Consider the following 21,830-nt stretch of genomic DNA (forward strand, 5'->3'; position numbering starts at 1 on the left):
GGATGATCATCTCGGCTGTTGTGTAGGAGGGGGCGCATAAGCTTGCGCGAGCTGATAATCCCCCACCGCTGGCAGGTTGGCAGGGCTCGGCAGGCTCCCTCAAAGCTACTCTACGCCCCTACGAGTCTACGACCCTACGTGCCGGAAAGGGGGAGGGGGGTGGCAATCGACGCCAATCATCACTGTCTCGGAGCAGCTGATCAACATCTAGCCAGCCCGGCCATCTAGAGCTTGCGAGACCTTCAACTGGCATGCAATGCGCAACCATGTGTTTGGCAGCCAACTCGTGGTGCAGTTTTTCCTCAAACTACACGTGTATGGACTATGAGAGAATTCATGATGCTCCACTACGCAACCGAGGTGTCGAAATGCAAAGCACTGTCTTTACGAATACCTAAAGTGGCGCCATGCCTCTGGCAAGCTCAAACGCTCTTGACTGCTCAGACTTAATCTGTACACATACTGTACATGATCGCGCGACAAATTACCCTGAGCTCGAGGCCTGAGCATTGTAAGCAGACCCCGAGCTACCCCTGAGCGTGCCGGTCCCGCCTCGCTAAAGCCTCCGTGGTTAGGTCGGGAAGCTGGGGGTTCCGTAGCTCCCGACTGCAACCTTTTATCCCATGCACAAAGGCCTGTTGACTGAACTGATCGCGATGCGCTTTAACTGCCGATGCGAGAGGGTCCCAAGCCATATAGGAGCACTGATGAGAACGCAGCAACGCGCACACAATTGCCACGGTCGCTCGACAATAAGGGACCGGGATAGGCCCATGTTTTCCTATACGCTTACCTAAAGTTCCGTATCGGTATGGCCTTAGATGCACACGAATTGGCGAACTTACTCATCAGGGTGGTGGGGTGGTTCGCGTCGCGTGTGTCTCAATACTAGATCATGGGGTTGTGTCTATGTCAGCCTCGGAGGATCCGGCTGCACGTCAGATATGCAGCATGTACTGACTTGCAGCACGCAGCTCAGTCACACACACTCCGGGCGTAACCTGTGCCATGACGAAGCGTGCCTTTATTACCGCCTAGAGGCTCTAAGCGAACGCTGTCGAACAGCCAATTCGAGATACGCTCTCAATCCAAACCTAATCACCTCAGCAAGGCTCTTTCGTAAACTTGACTGAATGTTTTCTGGGCGCTGCAGGTAAAAGACAATCCAGCAGGCTCTGGCTGTGGTAGAAAAACTGGTACCGACAGCCAGACGCACCGATACAGCCTCGTGCTTATGTTCATTGGTCATTGGTAGTTTGCTAGCTTCTCAATATAACCAGGGCTTTTTACTATTCGCAAAGCGCACGATTCTGTAAGTGCCAGCATATCCCACTGCGAGGCTTCTATGCTGGGACTAGTCTGCCCAAGGAAGCATGTTGGTGACGCTTCTAGAGTGAAGAGTCGAAGAATGCAACCCTACTGCCATGACGACTCCTTTGTCGTGATAGTAGTTTACCAGACAAATAGATATGCTCTCCAATCCCTGAACTCATTGTCCAAGACACAATACGGTGCTGCATGCCCCAAGTGACCTCCCCCCAATGCCGACCTAACAACACTCCATAATGTGGTTCAAGCGAGATGCGACGCAGCTGAGCGAGAGGTCAAACTCTGTCTTTGATGACCCTGCGACGTCGCCGCTGATTCGTCCAGCGGAAGACGATCATGGTGATGAGTTCGATGACGACCAAGAGGAGGAATTGGAACATTCTGAGTTGATATCTGACTTCACCAGCGTGCTAACATGCACTTTTGGAGTTAAGATGCCGATGACCTAGCTAGCCCTATCCGAGGGCTATTGCTCGAGCGTACTTGTAGTAAGACCCTGAGTTCGAGTAGCGACTCCGGCAGAGAGATGTGCTCCGTTTGAAATATGCCGTCACGGGATATTTTTTGAATTGGTTGAGGCTCGTAGTCTGTTGATGTATTATGACAAGGAGCGTGAGCCGCGTGTCGTTTGTAGAAACGCTCTGGTTGACTCAGCGACATTTGGGCTGCTTCTTATGTATCATGGGGTCAACCCCGGGTTGGAAGCCGCGATGGTGCCTTGTTACAATGCCAACATGACAAGAGAGAGCTCCGGTCGGTCGGGAGGCAAGAAGTGTCTGCTCTTGCCCAAAAGGCTGATCAGTCGACCTTTCCCTTGCCCTTTCCATCCTCGGTAAACTGAGAGTCATCTCCCATGCTCTCAACACTGCTCTCGCTCGTGTCCACCCGGAAGCTGAAGTCAACCACGCCCACCAGGCTCTTCACGGCAGCCACTAGTCCCTCAATGTCCGCGATAGCCAGCGTTCCACACACCTGTATCACAGCAAATTCCGTGTATCCACGCTGCTGGGCGTTCCTAGCATCCAAGATATGCACGGGCCCTTCGCCTGGCTTCCCGCCAACCATGCTGGACGCACTGGAAATATGTGCGCCATCGCCCACCTTCAGCAGCTGCTTAGTCAACTCGTAGGGTTTCGGCAGCGGCAGGAAAGGGGGCAGCGACTGGCCCGATTGCAGCGAGTTGGAGATGAGCGTCAGCGTTGACAGGATCGTGTGATGGGTCGGTGAGATGTTGTTCAGGACCTCCTTCAAGGCCCGCAGCCACTCGTTGTTGGGAGACTCTTGATCTGCCCTTGGTCTCCATGTGAGAGTGTAGGACATCAAGGTGAGGTAGTTCATTATTCTAGGAAAGTCAGACGCTGATCTTTTAGAAAATTGAGATGCGTATATTGATAAGCACGTACCGAGTAGATCTCAAGATGATCTCTTCATATGCCGCTCTGGGAAACTTTCCACCAATATCAGGCTCAAACTTCTGGAACCCGGCATGCGCCTGAAGGGATGGCAGGAGAAGCGTTAGTTTGCCAAAGAGCTTCTGTCGAATCCTCCGCAACCTGTTGGCAGGCGAATCTTTGACTTCGATATCGCCGCCAGTTTCGTTAATCATCGCCTTCATTGTTTCATTGATGACGCTGAAATAATTGGCCAGTAGGTACATCACGGCACTCAGGTCACGCCGTATCCACGTCCGGTCCGTCAAAGGGCTCGGGAAGATCGTCCAGAAAAAGGCAACAAGGCAGCCACCCGCGACTGTGGCGAGACGATACGGCGCAAGCTCGTAGGTTCTACGATGTTAAGTCAGCAAGGATGAAGACTCTCTCGAATGAATGTTTATACGCACGGATAATAGGGCTGCCCGCTCTGTGCTGCTGCTGCAATGCCGATAGTCTTCACTTGCAGTTCATAGCCGATGATGAGGACTTGTGTGACGATGCAGATCATGATCCCTGGAATAAAGCGCGGAAACTTAATGAAGAAGTAGTACGACAGGAAGAGGAACAGCCAAAGAATGACGATAACTCCCGGCAATTTCTCGTCGACAATATACCAGATAATAAAGGACAGAATCATGGCCAGCAATGTGCCTCCAACGCGGCAGAAGAAGCCGAAAATAGACTGACCCGAGGCTGAACTTAAGTTAGCATTTCTAGATATATGTATCCGTCGGAAGGACTCACTCTGTGTCATGCCAATGGCAATTATAATCATGGCCCATACAAGTCGCTGCTTAATGAAGAAGTCTTGTGTTTGCTCGAGGAAGGCTACAATGCCGACGGTCATCGTAGCACAAGCGACTCGAAAGCCAAAAGCAGACTCTTCAGACCCGAAGAATCTCGATACCTGTCTAAGCCCATTCCCAAAGTGCTGCCATGCACTATTTGCCGGAAGATGCTCTGGATCCTTTTTCTTGCCAAAGCCGTCGCCCATGAAGACAACATTAGCTCCTCTTTCTAGGACGTCAGGGGTTTCTTCGGCCGTAGAATCTTCATCCTTGAAGATACTCATGAGCCATTTTTTCATGCGACGTTTGTTGGGGAATATGAGACGCTTCTTCTTCATTGTCCCATCTGCAACCTTACTATCGGCGAACTCAACGAGGTCTTGAACTGCTTCGCCGGTGGCTTGCATCTAACGCAAAAAGCAAATCAGAATACAACAGAAGACATTAGAATCGCAGCAGTGAAGCGAGTGCGACTTACCAATTGCTCCATGTAGAGAATCACGTAGAGCTGTGCCTGATCTCGTTCTCTGGAGTCATTGAAGAGGTTGCAGCCAGGATCGATATTCTTCAGATCGCCGTCATATGTCAATCCTTTCTCCCGAGCCCAAGTACCGAGGATCTCGCCCCGTTTGGAGTGGAACAGTCGGACTTTCTCGTCCATCACTTTGACGAAATCGGGCTGCCCAGGACGGACATCATCACCCTGCGCCTCGACATCTGGCTGAGATCCATCCGATGTCTGGGCTGCAGCCTTCTGCTGCTCCTTCGGACGCGGGAGGAACTCGAGTACAATTCCAGCATGTTCAAGTCCTTGGTCAATAGCCTGGGACAGGATATCAAATGGCTCGTGGAGTTGTCTCATCACTTCGTTCCACACTCGCTGCTCTTTCTCCTTAGCCGCGAGTACTTCGACTGGCGTGTCCGGGTCAGCATTATTCCACCCACGTGTATCGGCGACTCGTTTGAAGATGTCCATGATAGTGCTCAGTCCAGTTCTATAAGCTAATTAGCATGGTTCAGAGTCAATTGCATGTCGATTCGGCGCTCACATTGGTATCAGGATCTTACGCATCAGACCAAATATCTCGCCCAGATCATGAGCAGCCAGTTTTCCCCAGGCCGTGTCTCTCTTTGCGAACTTCATGTCACCATGGAGCTTGCCAGCAAGTTCTCTTATCTGAGAGATGGTTTCGCGCAGGGCCTGTGCCGATTTGGCCTCCTTCGTCAAAACCAATTCCTCGTCATCATGGCCGTCCTTGCCCTTCCGTTTCTTGTTCTTCTTCTGCTGCTTGAACTTCGGGCCAGCAGCGGTCTCTGTCAGCTCGAGCGCAAACATGTCCTCTCTCTCTAGGCCCTGGAGGTATTCCTTCTGCAGCATCACCGCCTTGCGGAAGAGGCCCAACAGGCCCTTCATCTCCCCGGTTACGACCATCCTGCTGCTGACGGGGAATATGAAGAACGAAACGCCGGTCGCAAAGGCTATTCCCATGAGCACAATGGTCAGGAGTTGTTTGACGAAGGCCTCCGCCTGTGCTGTAGTCACCATGATGGTACCGAACGTGGCAGAAACATTGACCATGATGCTATATAGAATGACCGGGAGGTTGAAGCTGGGCATCTTGGCTCGGAGCACATTGACAAACCAAATGTTCGCAAAGAGCCACACGCCGCAAACAGCGCTCTGGCTAGAGTTGTAGGGGGGCCTGCCGGTGGCCTGGACAACAGCAGGAACATCTGCTAGGTTGGACGTGTGAGCGCGTGCCTGGACGGCAGACCACAGGACCAACATAGCGATGGCAGCCCCGATACAGGCCATCATGGTATTCAATAACAGGTTCTGCATGTACTTGCCACGGGGCAAGATGGCTAATGATAGGACGCTAATGATTGGCATCAGATAGCCCAGAGTCGGGGCGATGCTTGAGATAGCATTGGCCTGGTAGATAGAGATGCATATTATGGGTGGTAGAGAGCCCCTACATAGCTATTAACAACTCAAAATCTATCAAAAGGGCTTTGAATTTAAGCATAATGAAGAGATACTAACTTGAACATCATCGATATAGTTGGCACATCAAGCCCCATCTTGGCCAGGATGCCGGGCTTCTGTTCTGGCTTTGCAGGTTCATCGTCGATCTTGCTGACAGAGCGATTTCTCAGAGTCTCTGATCTCTCTGACGATACTTCCGGGCGAGCGCCTTCGGGCCTCTTCTGCCGTTCTTCAGATGAAGAATCGACAGCGTCCGGCATGGTGACGGAATGCCAAGTCTGGAACACCGGCTTCCGGACTTCCCGGCATGCGCAAAGCCTTGTCGCGTCTCCCCCGATAGTGTGTCGGGATCAATTGAAGAGCTTCAGAAGCTTGAAATGCTCTTTAGATACTAGATATAAGGAACAGGATACTCAAACCGATGCGTGCCCATTGACGGCTTTGTATATTTGAACTGAAATTACTACGATCGTGCCGATTTTTCAGCGCTCACTAAGATCGTCGCCCGGAATGTACGTAAACAAGCCACGGAGGGCACTGGTCCCGAAGCTGATAGCACAACATTGAAGCCGACATAAGCCCCGGCGCCGACCGCTGATTCAGCCATTGGGCGCGCTGCAAAGTACACCGCGAGCTGAACCAACAAGGAGCCCAACTGCCAGCCCTATCAAAGGGGAAACGAACATGAGGCTCAAATGATACACTGCAATTTTAGACTAAAGCGAGGCGCTTCTCAGCCTGGTCGCAAAGTTGGCGAAGAGCACAGGCGCACCCCGGAACAGCACTTAAGGGTAAGATCTATATTTAATACCACCAAAGCCAGACGAAGTAAGAAGCCTGTACGGTGTAATTATCGTGGGAGAAACAACCGGATAGATGTTCCAATCACTACCTCTCTTCACATCGAGGTTGCTATTGCGGTCTGTGAATTTGAGTGTGCGCTAGTCATTTTTGTATAATCATCTGTGGGTAGGTAATCTTTGCCGAGCGATCAGCTGAACAGCTTGCTGCGAGAATCCTTTCCCAAAACAAACCAGTGATATCCAGCAAGATTAAAGCAATATCAAATAATTCGAGCCGGGGCCGCGAGTTCGAAATAACGAGGGCATCATTTTTGATCTGAAGAGCTGCTCCCGACAAGCACTGTGGTCTGGTCTACAGAGTGAACCCCCACATTCGACTGGCCTGATGGGAAAATAATATGGTATATTTATCATCGGCAACTTCACCCATGATGCGCTTAGGTCCTGCAGGGCCAGAGGCAAGCGACAAGTATAGCAGCTATTGAGACAAGATTATCCAAGGAACATATTGCATCGTGTTCACGTGCTGGAGCGTCGATCGACTCCTAGATTCTCTTCTGATATGTGGTCCTATTTCTTGTAATTGCGCGTCCTACTTCCGGTGCATGTGTGCTGCCGGCCATCGTATTCGATAGGACCCCGATGACAACTACCGGTATCGCGTTTAAACTCTATCAACGAGCGACCCCAAAGGCCGTCCCAAAGCGTCTGAGACAAGTGCGCGAATGATGCCTCGTCACAGACAAACTTTTCCCAAAAGTGCCCAAGTCTGCCCGAACTATCGAAGCTAGACGCCGAAGCCACAGCGGCAAGCATCCTTTAGATCCACGTGCGGGGGGCGGAACCCTGACGGCCTAGATCTGCCAAAGGCTGGGCGGGCGGCGTTTTGGGGGGTGCTAGCATGTCGCATGCCATCAAAAAGAGCCCCGGAATGTGTTGCGCCCGTTCGATGGCCCCGTTCCCTTCCGTCACCAACAACAATCGCTCGCTCGCTCTCCCTCACCCGGGCTTACTAGAGCCAGTCCGCCAACGACACCCACACAGCTAAGAACTCATAGTGAAACGACTGTTCAACGACCCAGTCTCCAGTCACTGAAGCCGTCACGTCCGCGCGACGCATATCGGGACAAGCAATGGCGCACACGCCACAGCAGGAGGCATTCGACACCGACTCGCACGCCGGGTCGGAGATTGACGACCTGCCGGCGACGCTCGAAATCAGCACGGACACGTCGAGTGTGAGTGGCCCCAAAGGCGACCCTGCATGGCGGCTCCCCGGGGGGGTAGCTCACTCAATTTATAGAATCCGGATAACGACTCGGGATTGGGTTTCTCCTTCGAGTAAGCCGGGCAACCCCTTCCGTCTGACATGTCACGGTCCCGCGTGCGGGTGCTACGGTGCCGGACCACAGCACACATTGGCCGCGGCGCAGCCGCTGACGACAGTTCACTTTCTAGGGACTCTACAACCTCACTGAGGTCAAGTATCTACAATTATATCGCCGAAAACGGGAGAACATATCATGCATATAACTCCGGCAGTAAGTGAATCACCTCAAATTCCTATCAACGCGAATGCTGTGGGCGCCCAAACTGACCTGTGATAAGAATACATGTTGCCGAACGATGAGGCTGAACAAGAGAGACTTGGTACAGTCACAGATACTCAATCGTTCAATGCTTTCTAACTAACATTCTCAAGATCTTCAACATCATTCATTTAAAATCATGCTGAATGGCCGCCTACATATTGCACCCATAGCACAGTACCCGAGGAGGGTATTAGACGTCGGGACAGGTACTTCAGGAATGCCTCCTTGTCTCTCGATATTCTAACAACGTCTCTGCCTTAGGAACTGGAATATGGGCTATTGAATTTGGTATGCGCAGAGAATTACTTCATTCGGAAAATTCCCCGCTGACCGCGACATAGCGCAAGAACATACCGAGACGAAAGTCATTGGTACTGATCTAAGCCCCATCCAGCCTGACCTGTAAGTGACATGAACCACCAATGACAATTGTTTGACTCTTGTCTGATGAGCTTGTTAGTCTTCCTGCGAACTGTCACTTTGAGATTGGTGATGCTGAAGAGGAGGATTGGGGATTTGATGAGCCCTTCGATTACATCCACGGCCGTGCGTTACTGACATGTTCCTGGAAGACCGGCAAGGGGATCGTACAGCGGATATTCGACAACCTCGAGCCCGGCGGCTACTTCGAGCTGCAAGACCCATGCCTTCCCATGCGGTGCGATGACGGCAGCCTAGACGGCACCGCACTAGCAGAGTGGAACCGCTTACTTGTCGAGGGCATGCTGCGTATCGGCAAGGACATCACCGACAATCTCAACTGGGGGCGTTATATGCGCGAGGTGGGCTTCGTCGACGTCGTCGAGACGCATGCCTCGTGTGCGTTCAACACCTGGCCCAAGGGCGAGCGGAACAAGCTGCTTGGCGCGATCTCCTGCCAGAACCTGCTCGAGGGCGTCCAGTCTATGAGCATGGCTCTCTTCACAAGGGTGCTGGGCTGGACGCCGGAGCGACTCGCCGAGTTCCTGGTGGATGTGAGGAGCGATCTGAAGAACAAGCGGATACACTCGTACTGTGGCGTGTATTTCGTCTATGGGCGGAAACCGCTCCATCCGGTTGGGTAGGAGGAATGAGAAGTCGAGTAGATTAGCAAGCGCAGTTCATTTCATTTCATGGCTCATAAAATTATCGAACTAGATACATAGAACTTTTAACTACTTCATGGCCGCTTTTAGGTCAATTTTTAACTTGTCTTGTAACAATGTTAAGAGACTACAACAATCTGTCAAAAGCAACCGCTCCATATTGAGACTCCTCCAATTCTGAAGTCCTCTGATGCCAAAACTTACAACCAATTAGTGACCTGTGCTTAATCAAGTGTCTCACGTCCGGGTTCAAAGTTCGTAATAGCTCCGGTGCCTCCTTGCCACTGCGTAGCCAGCTGGACGTGGAGCGGCCTGTAGAGGTAGTGGGACAGGTCCCTCCCAGTATGCCGGCGGTGGTGGTGGCGGCGGCATCGGAGGACGAGCGACGTACGGAGGAATTATGGCATATGCTCCTGCGCCAGACGCAACAGCACCTCCACCCATGACAGGGCGTCTGAGAATCCAGGCAAGAGCATTGCCAAGCTCACCCATCCACCACAAGCCCAGAATGATGACAACCACGGTGACAGGAACGGCGGTCGCCCAGTAAGCCCACTGATTCAAGCTCATGTCTCGAATATCGGCCGTGTTCATGCCGAAGACGCCTGCAACGGCGCTCAGCGGGAGGAAGATAATGGTCACGATCGTAAATGCATAGATCGCCATCTCCTGTCGGTCCTTCGTCGTGTCAATCTTGTTGGCGTTCTTTGTGATATGTGTTAGCCGATAATGCTCAAGGAAAGGGGCACTATTCTTCAGCATGAAGAGGGTCGCCTTACTGTATCTTCCAGGACTGAGGCATGATAGTCATATTCCTCGAAGTCTCGCATCCGTCTTTCCAAAAACGAGCCACACTCTACTGCGAGCAACTCCCTAAAGCCGCCGGGATGCGTTGGCGACAGCTTATAGAATTCATCTGGATCCAGAACTGATGTGTCCATCCTTGGGCTACGGTGGTGGTGATGACTGCCATAATAACGCTCTTCGTCATTGTACGACTCGCCACGGTGCTCGTAGTCTGAGGGCCACCGACCTGCAGTTTCTTCAGGTAGACGTGAAACATAACTACCTTTGTTTGCAACGGGAGTGAAGCTCTTGCGATCATTAAGGATCTCAGCGCCGGCAGCGAGACTTTTGCTCCTAGAGTGGCTATGCCTATTAGGCATCGTGGTTATTGTGACATCTCTCCCGGAGCTTGATTGCCATCTCGGCAGCGAGGCGGTGATTGCGGCAAATATGCTGGTCTGCGATGCGACAGTCTTTTTGATCACAGCAATTTCCTGTTTCAGAAGACTGAGCTTGTGCTGCGTTAGACGATCCGAAGGCTTGGTTGTGATGTCAGCTTCCTGGACAAGACGCGTCAGCTATGAACCTCGTCCCATCCCTTCCGTATTTGATTGATCACGCCAACTTACAAGAGCCTCGAGATATTCAGAATATGTTCCGCTGATGCTAGGCGCGCCATAAGTCACATCTTGAAGGAGCTTGATGCTCACTAGAGACACGATTTCCAGGGGTAAGATCACAGTCTGTTTCAACAAGCCTCCATGGCCAGTCAAGCTGTTAGTCATTTCATCTAATCCATGCGATACAAGCCGAGCTGCTTCTTCAAGATGCTCTTCCCAGACCTGAGAGTCCTGAGTTGCATAGATGAGACCCATGAGCGTGTGGATCCACGCTTTGATGAGCCCGTCTGGGATGTCAATCCTGGCTCGACTATCAGGTTGAACCTGAGACATTAGATTCTGAATATGTTGATATCGCCTTGCCGCATCTCTCATCATGGATCTCACGGTAGGAACGTGAGACTTTGCTGCGGCGACGTTGACGTCCTCGATCTCGTCTTCATCTTCATCATCTTCCTCGTCGTGGCCTTCACGTCTCTGTGGAGAGGGCATCTATATAGCATTGTCAGTCATCCGCCATACAAACCACCATGATTCAATGCGTGCACCATGGCAGGCGGTACTCTGACAGCTTTCCAGAATGGCTAGGTTGCAAATACCTGAATCAAAGCCCTGACAGCGCCCCAATATCTCGTTGCGGTCGGAGCATAGACTCCTGTTGGAAGATAGAACTGGAAGACAGTATCGGCAGCATTGAGAATGTCGACCCTCTGTTCATACTGCTGTTTTCTCTTTCGGTCCTCGGCAGACTGTTCCTCTATTTTCAGTCCCTCTTGCTGCAGATACTCAAAGAGCGACCGACGGTTGGCTTTTGGACAATCTCTATAAGCTATCTTATCCGTGGGCTTAGTCTCTGCCATCAGGTACGTCTTGATATCCTGCAGAGTGGGGAAAGTGATTTGAGGCATGGGTTGACGACTGTTGTTATCCGCTGGGGAGTTGTAATCGTTATCGAGCCAGGAAAAGACGTGGAACTTGTCGTCCTGTTTCAACTGCGAGGTCGAGTGACGCTCTTCCCCTGATTTTGGGGGCGGGTTCCTGGATCGCCGTCGACGTCGATTATCTTCTGGTATTTCGGAGATGCTAGGCTCCTCTGCCTCAATAGCCTTCAGTATACCCCTCGGGGGAGGAGACGGACGGGGTCTATATTCTGACTATCAGCAACTTGTATAGGTCTGCCCGTCACGAAAATACTTACGCAAGCTTTAGAGTAAGTATGACTTTGTAACTGGAATGCCTGGCTAAGTGGTAAATTCTATTCCAATCTTCTTCCGAGAGACTTTTCTCGTGATGGAAGAACTGAATTGCCTCAGGCCAGAAGTCATAAAAGTGTGAGAGAAAGTCCTATTCACCATCCCCATTAGCAGCTGCCGCCTTGAGCGGAGAGGGGCGCATTAACTTACAAGCCATGTTTTGCAGTCTTTCAGGGGAAAAGACCACAATACAGCCTCGCTATAGGAGACGTATATTCTCCCAAGTCCTGTGCCGCTTTCGCCATTGGAGCTCGGTGGGTCAGGAGGTATAATGGTGATAACTTCGCCTTTCAGCGGCTTGGCCCACATTGTTCCACAGGTCACGAGAAGGCCTATAGTACAACTAGGTTAGTGAAATGGCTCTGTTGATGTGCCAGCGAAGGGCGTCCTAGGCTTGCTTACTTGTATCCACGACAATGCACCACAATTGTGCGATATGAAAGCATTTCCCGTCATTAGCACTCTCTTTATCCAGTTGACAGACAACCTGATCCATATCCCTCTGTGGTGCGGTTCGTGAGTACTGAGCTTGCAGCAGTGTTAGGGGCGGGAAATTCGTCGGGTCTCTTGCAGAGAGCAGGCCAGAATACTGTTCTAGCGAGAAGTAAGGTATGCTAAACCATGACACGTTGCGCGCCTGTTTCTGAGAAGAGGTGGCTGAGGAGGCTTCAGGTTTGATTGGAACCTGGATAAAACGAGGCTCCATGTATTTAACATGGTTCCCCTTCGAAGTCTGCTTTGTTTTGATGCAATTCTTCTTGACCTCCGCGAGAAGTTTAGTGAGACCGTTGCGCTGCGACTGAGAGAGCACAGTGAGGCTTGTGACATCGTTCTTTTTCTTCTCAGCTCAGAACATAGCGATACAGGGGACACACCTACAGAAAGACTGTCGAAGTTCATGATCTCCTGGCGAATATGCCTAAAAGAGGTGTTAGCAAAAAAGCCAGCTTCTACAACTAAAATCCAAAGCACTAAACGTACATCCATCGAAACAATGGTTGCTTATCCTCGCTCCTGCTGTGATTTGTCGTTGTCTGGGCGGATCCGGAACCAGAGCCAGGCCGGTATCCAGTTAGGGATATAGTGTGTGTACCTTCCAAGAACGCATCTCCAGTATACTGTGACTGAAATACATGCAAGATTCTAGGATCCAGCTTCGAATCTGCGGCAGACTCCCTCCGACCTCGACCAGGGGCATGCTCGTCATCCGAATCATCCAGATGCTCAGAGGCGGTCGATCGGGATGCGCGAGATGGCTTAAACTCAAACATCGTCGCGTTAAATCCGTCGTCTGATTCTTCATAGTACGTGCTCTCGTCAGATGATGACGATCGGCTGCTGTAATCATCTCCGTAATAGCCATGCCTCCGCCTAACCGGGGAAGGAGAGACTGAACGAGAGCGACGACGGCGAGAGCGCTTCGGTGATCTGGACGTCCTTCTTCGATCGCCCCTCGCAGCTTCAGCTGCAGCCATGAGAGCAAATATAAAGTCCTCACGGGTGCGCCGCTGGTCCTCCTCGCGATAACGGTTATCCTCCCACGTCGGGCGGCGGCGAGGCGTGTATGCTATGCTGCCGCCATAGTCATATGACCCTGAAGGTACCGGCCCATAGTACGCTGGATCTGGCACAGGCACTTGTCCATGCCGACGCGGGAACGATGGACCGATGCCAGGTCCCGAGGGATAGTCTCGGGCTGCATATGGCCCCAGTGGCGGCGATTGCGGGATTGACGGGCCAAACGAGTCTTGCCGAGTTGGCCCTACACGATGGCTTGGCTACAAAGAGCATGAGTGACGCTCGTCAGCTGCACGATGCATATACGTACATAGCCTCCAAGAGGTTCGGGCTCGGCGAAGACACGAGCGCTTCGGCGACGCCTGGGGGGTTGTGGTTCGGTAGGTGGGTCCGGGCCCGACGGCGCATGGGACTCAGAGTCCGACCGCCGGGGCAGCTCCGGGTCGAATGTTGCCATGATGTTGAATTCAGACAAGAGGCGTCAGGATTGACATGCGATAACTACAAACCCCTCACTTGGATTTTTTGTTTGTACGCTTCTGCAGCTGTACACTTTGCAGGCCATGCTGCATATTTATGACCCACAGTCGCGCAGATAATTTCTCACTTCCTCCGCTTATGTTCTGCATACACCGCTAGTAATCTGCGGCTGAAGAGGCTTGAAGCTGGACACGACGCAACGTATTATCCTGTCCGGCCCCCAACCTCAATGGTCAGCCAAAACGCCGCTTTCTTCCCCGCCATGTTGGTGTGAGTTGAATACCGCATGGATACCTCTGATTAAGGATGCATTAATGAAGGTCTACTCCTTACCCACCGAGCGACGAGTTTCCCAACCATCTACTGAGAAAGTAGTTGAAGGTGCTGCAATCTGCGAGACACTTGTCACTGATAAATGTAGTAGAAACAAATCAGGTTTCTTGGAGGTCTTGGCTGTTTGTCTGTATGAGGTCAAAGCCGGCCACCGTTCTCGAACGGCAATAGTAGCATTTTTACTGAACAGCGACTGCTTCTTTATGGCCCGAAACGGGGCCAATACCTTCATACATCAGATGATTATGTTAAAAGCGACTTTGGACCTTTCCCAAGTAGTTATAATCAACCTCTAAACTATGAAAAGACACGCCTAGGGCGGCAAGGCTACAGCCTACCTAGAAAGTCATACCAAAGGTTGACGCCTAGCGAGAGTTCTCCATGATGTCTCCCCGGCACTTCATTTTCAAAGTCATACAGTGATCTTCAACCCCATCCCCTTCGCTGACTGCTGGAGCTAGAAACTAATCCTCCTAGCGTCTTCAAGAACAATAGGCCATCCGGAGCCGTCTTTTGAGCTATTTCGCGGCCTGCTCCCACGATTCGAGTTGACCACTAAGAGCTTAACTGTAGTCCCAATCGGGCAGTGGAGAAATGACTATTCAGGTACTAATTCTAGCTGGATAATACCCGTAGCCTCTAGTCGCCTTGTGCTAAAGATCTCGTAGCGTGACGCGGGGCCAGTTTCAGGGGCCCTACGAGATACGCTCGACCTTTTACCCTCGTTGGAACTCAAGGCATTCTTCGGTACATCTCGGTGCAGCGCAGCCCTCGCTCGTGTCGCCCGCTCCTCAGATCTGCCCCCTGAGTGGCTGTGCCCTATCACCTACTATGCAGTGGACTCTTTGTTGCCGAGCGGATTGCATCCGGTAGCCGCTGTAGCGACTCGATGTGGGCCGGTGCTGGCTGGTTGCATGTGAGCGGCGGGGCGGAGGTGTGATGGTGTTTCAGACATCCGCGGTTAGAGACAGTGGAAGAGTGGTAACTGCACAGGACTATTCAAACCACGAGGCACCCACCCGGCTTATCCTTGAGACAATCCCTCCTGCACCCCCTACATCGATAGCGTCTCATGTATGGTCAACCTTTGCGCGGGCGTAGTTCAGCGCCCATGCTCGGTGGGGTTGCCTCTTGGAGGCATCGAGCATGTTGGTGTTGGTCTGTTGGTGCAGGGATTAATGCACGTTGGCTCAGCCTCATCATGTTGGTTCTCGCTGTTTAATTATCAAATAACCGATTAATCATAAATCATAAATACTCGACTCCCCCGGCCTCTAGAATGCCAGATCCGTAAGACGATCGATTTGGAATTGCTCCTGTCCTAAGTGCCCGAGCTGTCTGCAAATCACACTGTCATACCTTATCATTGAATCTGATCGATTGAGCTGGTCTCCTTTTGTTATCAGGCGTACTACCTAAGATGGCTATTCCTCGCGACCGCCAAAGCGCCAAAGAACTCGTGCAGCAGATTGCAAAGGATCATGGCTACCTGGGCGAGGAGAAGCTACGGAGGATCGAGCCAGATCTCCGCCGCGAGATTGAAGAAGCCTTCCTCAAGAAAGACCTGATGATTGGCTCGACTGTCATAACGTAAGAGCACCCACTTCCTGCTCAAACTTTCGATAGAGGATGCTGACTGCGTTGCACAGTCTGGCGAAGAACCTGTACACCAGCAAAGCCCGTTTCGTCTTCGAGCTGTTGCAGAATGCAGACGATAACAAATTCGAAAAGGCTGTGGCCTTGGGGTCTGTACCTTTTGTCTCGTTCCGCGTATATCCGCGCAAGATTGTCCTGGAGTGCAATGAAGATGGCTTTAATCATGACAACCTGGTGGCTATATGCTCTGTAGGAAAGAGTTCGAAGACAGGTGCCCAAGGCTACATTGGCGAGAAAGGAATAGGCTTCAAGTCCGTTTTCATGGCAGCTTGGAAAGCCCATATCCAATCAGGCAGCTTTTCCTTCTCTTTCACTCATAGGAATGGAGATTCCGGCATGGGAATGATATCCCCGGTCTGGGAGGAAGCCAGCGACCAGCCTACATCGCAGCTGACGAGGATCACCCTTCATCTACATGATACCGGAGACGCTGATGTGTTGAAAAAAACTCGAGAGATTATTCAGGAGCAATTCGAAGAGCTCGAAGAGACTATCCTTCTATTCATGAAGAACCTCAGACGCGTCAATGTCAGCTTTTACGACGAGGATGGAGACGAGACATCGTCCGCTGCCTACTCGATCAAGCGCCCGCGGACTACCTTTGCCATTCTTGAGAGGACCAAGACCATCAATGGCACAACGCAGACACAAGTCAAGCACTTCCACGTCACCACCCACCAAGCGACAAACCTCGCAAAGAACGAGAATCGAACGTACTCGGACACCGAAGAGGCCACCCGCGCATACTCGAAGTCTCAGATCACGCTTGCATTCCCAGTCACAGAAGCTTCGGTCCCCGTCATCGAGCCCCAGAACGTCTTTGTCTTCTTGCCTGTTCGCCCTGTTGGGTTCAAGTTCTTGATACAGGCCGACTTCGTGACGGATGCAAGCCGACAGGATATTGTCAGGGATTCCCTTCGTAACAATGGTCTGATCGATGGTATCGCCGAAGCCTTCGTCAAAGCAATTCTGCAGTTCTGCAGGCATGACACCTTGCGGTACCAGTGGATGAGATACTTGCCCGACAAGAACTCTACGAATTGGAACGGCCTATGGCTTGCCCTGGTGAACAGAATAGCTGGTGGACTCGCTAGAGCGGCCGTGTTGTACGGCCAGAAGAGGGCCGACGGGCGTCTCATTAAAGACCTTGTCCGGCTGCAGACCGACCACCTTGATGAGAATGGAGAGCCCCTATTCGATGATGTTGAGCCGGAGCAGATGATTTCACGACGTTACAGAGACAGCGATTTGGATTTGCTGCGAAGTTATGGACTCGAGTATGCCAAGTTCTCGCACGTCTTTGAATGGCTAAAGAATGATATAAGCCAGTGGTGGCGGTCCAGAATGAGATCAGCCGCAACGTCTGACAGCTGGCATACGAGAGTCGCCAGACTATTACAAAAATCTGTTGATTTACCTGTCAATTATACCTGGAAACATGTGTTGAAGACTATTGACATCTTGCCTCTTGACGATGGCACCTGGACCAGCATCTCGTCCGGTCCGGTCTATCTCGGACAGACCGCCGGATTGGATATCCCTCCAGGTGTAAATATGAGGCTTATATCAAAGAAAGTGACGAATTCAACCCGATTGAAACTATTCAAAGCTTTGGACGTGGAGACAGCTGGTGCAGCCCTTGTGCGGGAGAAAATTTTGGTCAGATATTCGCAAACTGGGTCGATGGAATCTGTCACATTCGCGACATCGAAGCAGCATCTCGAATTTCTCTATCTGACTGAGCACTTAAAGAGCAACCGCGAAGGCTCTAATGCTTTTGCAGACCTGACAATTCACGACACGACATCTCGAATGCATAGACCACACAGTGTGGATATGTACCTTGTGAACGCTGAGCCATGCGGCGCTTCGGAACTGTTCAAGAGAACTAGCCCAGGCCGAAATCCAGGAGATGGTGCACCAGGCTATCCTGCCGTCTTTGTGCACGAAGACTACTTTAAAGACCCCCCAGCCAAGCCCATTAAACAAAGATTGGGATGGATGGAGTGGTTCACCAAAGAGCTTCGCGTGCTCACGTATGTTCGCTTTGATCTTCCTAATTCTCAAAATCATAAGAATATCGAGGTATACCTGCGGGACAAGAGACCAGACAGATTTTTGAACGCTGTTCAGGTCTTCTATCAACGAAACGGTAGAATTATCTGGCCGAGTTTCAAGGAACGGCTTCCCAAAATGGAAGTTCTTTGTCGAGGGAATCGCCGAGTACCCTTAAAGGATGCTTATCTTCCGACTACGGAGCTGGAAAGACTAGTACAGCGTTTCGTCGAGCCTAATGCTTTCTTTCCCTGGCTTTGGAGAAACTCAGAAGACATTCAGAAAGGCGCCATTTCCGAATGGGAGAGCTTTCTCGCGTACGTTGAGGTCGGATCTCCCGCGACGGCCCTCGACTTTGCCTTAGACATGTTGAAGTATTCGTTGGACGCCTTCCCCGACACACCAACAGATCGAGGCAAAGTAAGACTCTTCAATTTGTACGACCATATCGAGACAGAATACCGGGGGTGTGAAGATAAGGAGAGCGCAAAGAAGAAAATTAGGTAGGTTTAGACCCAAGCCTCGCATTCACACGTTTTGACAACTTTAGGTATATATTTGATCGTAGCAAGTTAATCTACATCCCGATTGGGAGAGATCGTCACACATGGGCCTTTCCTAACCAATGTGTATGGGACGCTCCTCACAAATTGAGCACGAAATATGCTTTGCGATTGCTTTACGAACCACTCTTCCGCTTGCATGACGCAGACAGCGATTACTCCGCCCGCTTCTTCACGAACACTTTAGGGATATCTGATTGTACCTGGGATGTCTATGTCGAAGAACTAAAATCTCTCAGCGCCACAGGCTGTAATGATAGCGATAAGATGTGCAACATCTACAAAGCACTAGACACTCTTCGACCAACGCTTATCGGCATAAACAAGACTAATCTTAAGTAAGTGAAATCTAGCCATTATGCATGACATGATGACCTAGTTGCTAATCATCATCTGTAGGGATGCCTTCGAGAACAACGCACTGATCTACGTACCGTCAAATAATGGGCCGGCATGGCATAAAGTATCGCAATGCGTATGGTCCAGCGCAGCCACACTCAGAGGAAGAGTTTCTCTCAACGACGATTACGAAGACTTGGAAGAGTTCTTCGTAAAATTTCTCGGCGTCAGAATGGTGGATCTAACGATGGCAATTGACGAGTTGAAAGAGGCAGGCGGGAGGCAATCAACCTCTATACAAGACATTAAGGAGTCGATATGGACTGTCAACTCTCTGCTCCCGACTTCGACAAAACTTCCGAAGCCTGAAAAGGTCATGGAAAATTGCATTTTCCCTATTAAGCTGCCTAATGGAATTAGCACACGTGGATCAATTACCACAGAGTTTTCCATTGTCGATCGCGAGAACTTAGGGGAGCTTTTTCGGACTAAAGTCAAACTTCTTGACTTCACTTTGCAGGAAGTTGTTCGGCTTCGTCCGTTCTTGAACTGGATGCATCTTGATACCAGGTATCTTTCTCAATGCGTGAAAGAAATTACTTCTTTTCATGGTGCGGCGGCGAGGTTGATATCAGACCCCAACCGTCAAATCTGGAACCGCGCACACGCTCTTCTTAGGTGGGTTTCCTCAGCTAAAGATTCATGGTCTTAGAAATACAGGAGCTAAGTCCACTGCAGAATCGCATGTCACTTCAACAGCCCTCGCACACAGATTGACAGAGATGCCAAAGCTTTTTATGAGTTGTTGAAGAGTACCGAAATTCTTCAGACTGACGGGATCTCATCAGACCTTTATCTCGTTCAAGATGGAAACCCACACCAGCTTGATGGAACGACGATTAGTCTGCATATTGACGAGACGCAGTCTGGCCTAAAGATCTATTTACCACGAAACAAAGATACTCAGGAGTACGCGTTCACGACGCTACTTTCACAGAAACTATTTGACTGGATGATGAGAAATCCCACCACGCAAATTCCGGGACAAGCTAGTAAGGACGGGGTCAGCGCAACAAAGGATATCTTGGTAAGCCCCCGTGCAACTATACACATGGCCTTGGAAGCAAATGGAATTGCTCCAAGCGATATTGCCAACGATGATGAGCAGATCTTGCTCGATCTGGATTGTCCTAGCACGCCAAGGGGAGCAAGCGAGGACGAGTCCCAACACTCTTCTTCAAGCGACCAGGATGACAGCGACTCTGAGAATCTTGCAACCCCTGCATCCTCAGTCATGAGCCCGCCACTGAGCCGGCACAGAGCGGATATTTCCAATCGATACATGCTTCACACGCCGACAAGACCTCCCTTACGATACGGCGATCCGTTTGTGTTTGCAGCTCCATCTCCATCTCCCACACCTGCACTACAAGCACATGATCAGCAGAAGTATGTCGAGCTCCTGGGCAAAGTCATCTCAGCAGCGAGAAGAGGTTGTTTCCCTAGCCATGGGGCGTTTGGAATGAGCCAATTGTTGAATGATCTGCCAAGGGTGGACGCTATGCCTGATTTTGGTCTGCGTTCCGCAAGCCAGATTGAGCGGGACTGCAAGATCGGTGCAGCAGGGGAGCTCTATGTAAGTCCACATTTCTTCTGTTTTGCTTGATACCTATAACTAAGCCCCGATTCTAAGGTCTTCGAATTGCTGTCGCATCTAATCGAAGATCGCCGACTGCCGCTGTTCTCTAGAGAAAACTGGCAGAGCACTGTCCGCAAATACGTCTCTGTGCACCCGCAGTACGCGGACATGGAGCCATGGAATGGGCGAGAGACATCAGATATCATGTATGCTGATTCCGAGAGCGTGTTGACGAATTTCCTCATTGAAAAGGGGTATCTGGCTCGAGAGGACTGGGCTGGTAAAACACCCAAATACTTCATCGAGGTCAAGACAACCACTCTGTCATGCAGCACGCAACTCTATATGAGTAAATCACAGTACCGAAGGGTGAGATATCAGATAGGATCTAGCAATCAAAGCTGAGGATTGAATTGCTAACGAGTCCACAGATGCAAGAGAACACGTTAACGCCAGAGAATAGAGATACAATCTATGTTATCTTCCGGGTCTTCAACCTTGGCCGAGATGACATGGGTCTTAAGGTGTATCTCGATCCAGAGGCACTAAGGGTATCTGGCCATCTGCAATTTATTGCTGAATCGTGGACAGTCACTCCAGGACCTGTAGCATAGATATATAGATATGACATATGCATGCGTTGTCCTCCCTACACAGCCTTTGCTCACAAAATAAACAGATATCAGATTGGATCACGTTTATTTCTTAGAGTGCTTTTAACCCCCCCTCATTATACCCTTCGGCTTAGATAGTCTACCTTGTGACCATTTTCCAGTTGAGCTAAACTATTCATTTGATCAGATTTGGCTTAGATCACTCTGTCCAATACACCATAGCATACACAATGAGACATAATACCATTATATCTCTTCACAGTAACCAATTTAACACAGTAAAATGTTCTCAATCAATAGGCTTGTTTCTGATGCCTTGACCTAAACTATATGTTACATACTGGGAAGTGTCCTTATCGACCACAGGCAGGCAGCAGGATTGGAGATCAGGTGGTCCTTCAACCGTAGGGGCGTGTTAAAATCCGCTGCTATTGCAGAAATTTGCGTATTCAGAGTGCCAACCATTTTGTGGTCTTCTCTACCAGTAAAGTGGCCGATAAGATCGCGGCTCAGGTACAGCTAAAAGCTGATTGGCAGCTTGCCTCAAGCCGTTGACCCAACGGGCGAGTGGCTGGGATTCTATGCCGAAAGTCGTCCCTAAGCGAAAAGACGAGAGACGGCAGGTCAGCAGCAATGTGAAGAGACACCTGAGCGTGTTGCACTCCGATGTTCTACGCTGTGGGGATCAGCAAGATCATTTTTCATTCTTGATTTAGACAATGTGCAGGGCACCTTGTTTCCCAGGTACGGAGAAGTTTCTTGGAGATCACGTGGAGATAACGAGGGTTGACTTGCTGAAGTGCAGTGCTGACGTGCTGACGTGCTGACGAGCTGGGAGACCCTGCCAAGTTTTGCAGGTGGCGCTGTGACAGCTTCATCTCAACGTTGCCCACATGTACCGGCGCTGTGGCTCACTGTGAAGCCAGGGAAAAGTCGCTTCGTCATTTCTCGGGT

At 50.8% G+C, this 21,830-nt stretch overlaps 4 protein-coding genes across 4 annotated transcripts; 2 read left to right on the top strand and 2 right to left on the bottom strand.

The window, feature by feature from the left end:
• Window positions 1-2,127: 2,127 nt before the first annotated feature.
• Window positions 2,128-5,800, bottom strand: UCRPA7_8326 (hypothetical protein; the record flags this gene model as incomplete). The annotated part of the gene is made up of 7 exons (XM_007920834.1): window positions 2,128-2,671; window positions 2,733-3,113; window positions 3,170-3,455; window positions 3,507-3,957; window positions 4,029-4,545; window positions 4,600-5,526; window positions 5,598-5,800. The coding sequence occupies 7 exons, from the start codon at window positions 5,798-5,800 to the stop codon at window positions 2,128-2,130; spliced, it is 3,309 nt and encodes a 1,102-aa protein (XP_007919025.1).
• A 1,676-nt stretch (window positions 5,801-7,476) lies between these two features.
• Window positions 7,477-8,999, top strand: UCRPA7_8327 (putative tam domain methyltransferase protein; the record flags this gene model as incomplete). Its single annotated transcript, XM_007920833.1, has 3 exons — window positions 7,477-7,581; window positions 8,234-8,337; window positions 8,396-8,999. The coding sequence occupies 3 exons, from the start codon at window positions 7,477-7,479 to the stop codon at window positions 8,997-8,999; spliced, it is 813 nt and encodes a 270-aa protein (XP_007919024.1).
• A 140-nt stretch (window positions 9,000-9,139) lies between these two features.
• Window positions 9,140-11,334, bottom strand: UCRPA7_8328 (putative mg2+ transporter protein; the record flags this gene model as incomplete). Its single annotated transcript, XM_007920840.1, has 6 exons — window positions 9,140-9,147; window positions 9,262-9,332; window positions 9,412-9,725; window positions 10,292-10,366; window positions 10,814-10,918; window positions 11,026-11,334. The coding sequence occupies 6 exons, from the start codon at window positions 11,332-11,334 to the stop codon at window positions 9,140-9,142; spliced, it is 882 nt and encodes a 293-aa protein (XP_007919031.1).
• Window positions 11,335-15,430: 4,096 nt separating this feature from the next.
• On the top strand, window positions 15,431-17,014 carry UCRPA7_8329 (putative ino80 chromatin remodeling complex protein; the record flags this gene model as incomplete). Its single annotated transcript, XM_007920831.1, has 3 exons — window positions 15,431-15,600; window positions 15,660-16,943; window positions 16,996-17,014. 3 exons carry the CDS (start codon window positions 15,431-15,433, stop codon window positions 17,012-17,014), a joined length of 1,473 nt encoding a protein of 490 aa, XP_007919022.1.
• Between the last annotated feature and the right edge of the window lie 4,816 nt (window positions 17,015-21,830).

Source organism: Phaeoacremonium minimum, assembly GCF_000392275.1.
Source record: "Phaeoacremonium minimum UCRPA7 unplaced genomic scaffold PA7_03_scaffold_585, whole genome shotgun sequence".
NCBI lineage: Eukaryota > Fungi > Ascomycota > Sordariomycetes > Togniniales > Togniniaceae > Phaeoacremonium > Phaeoacremonium minimum.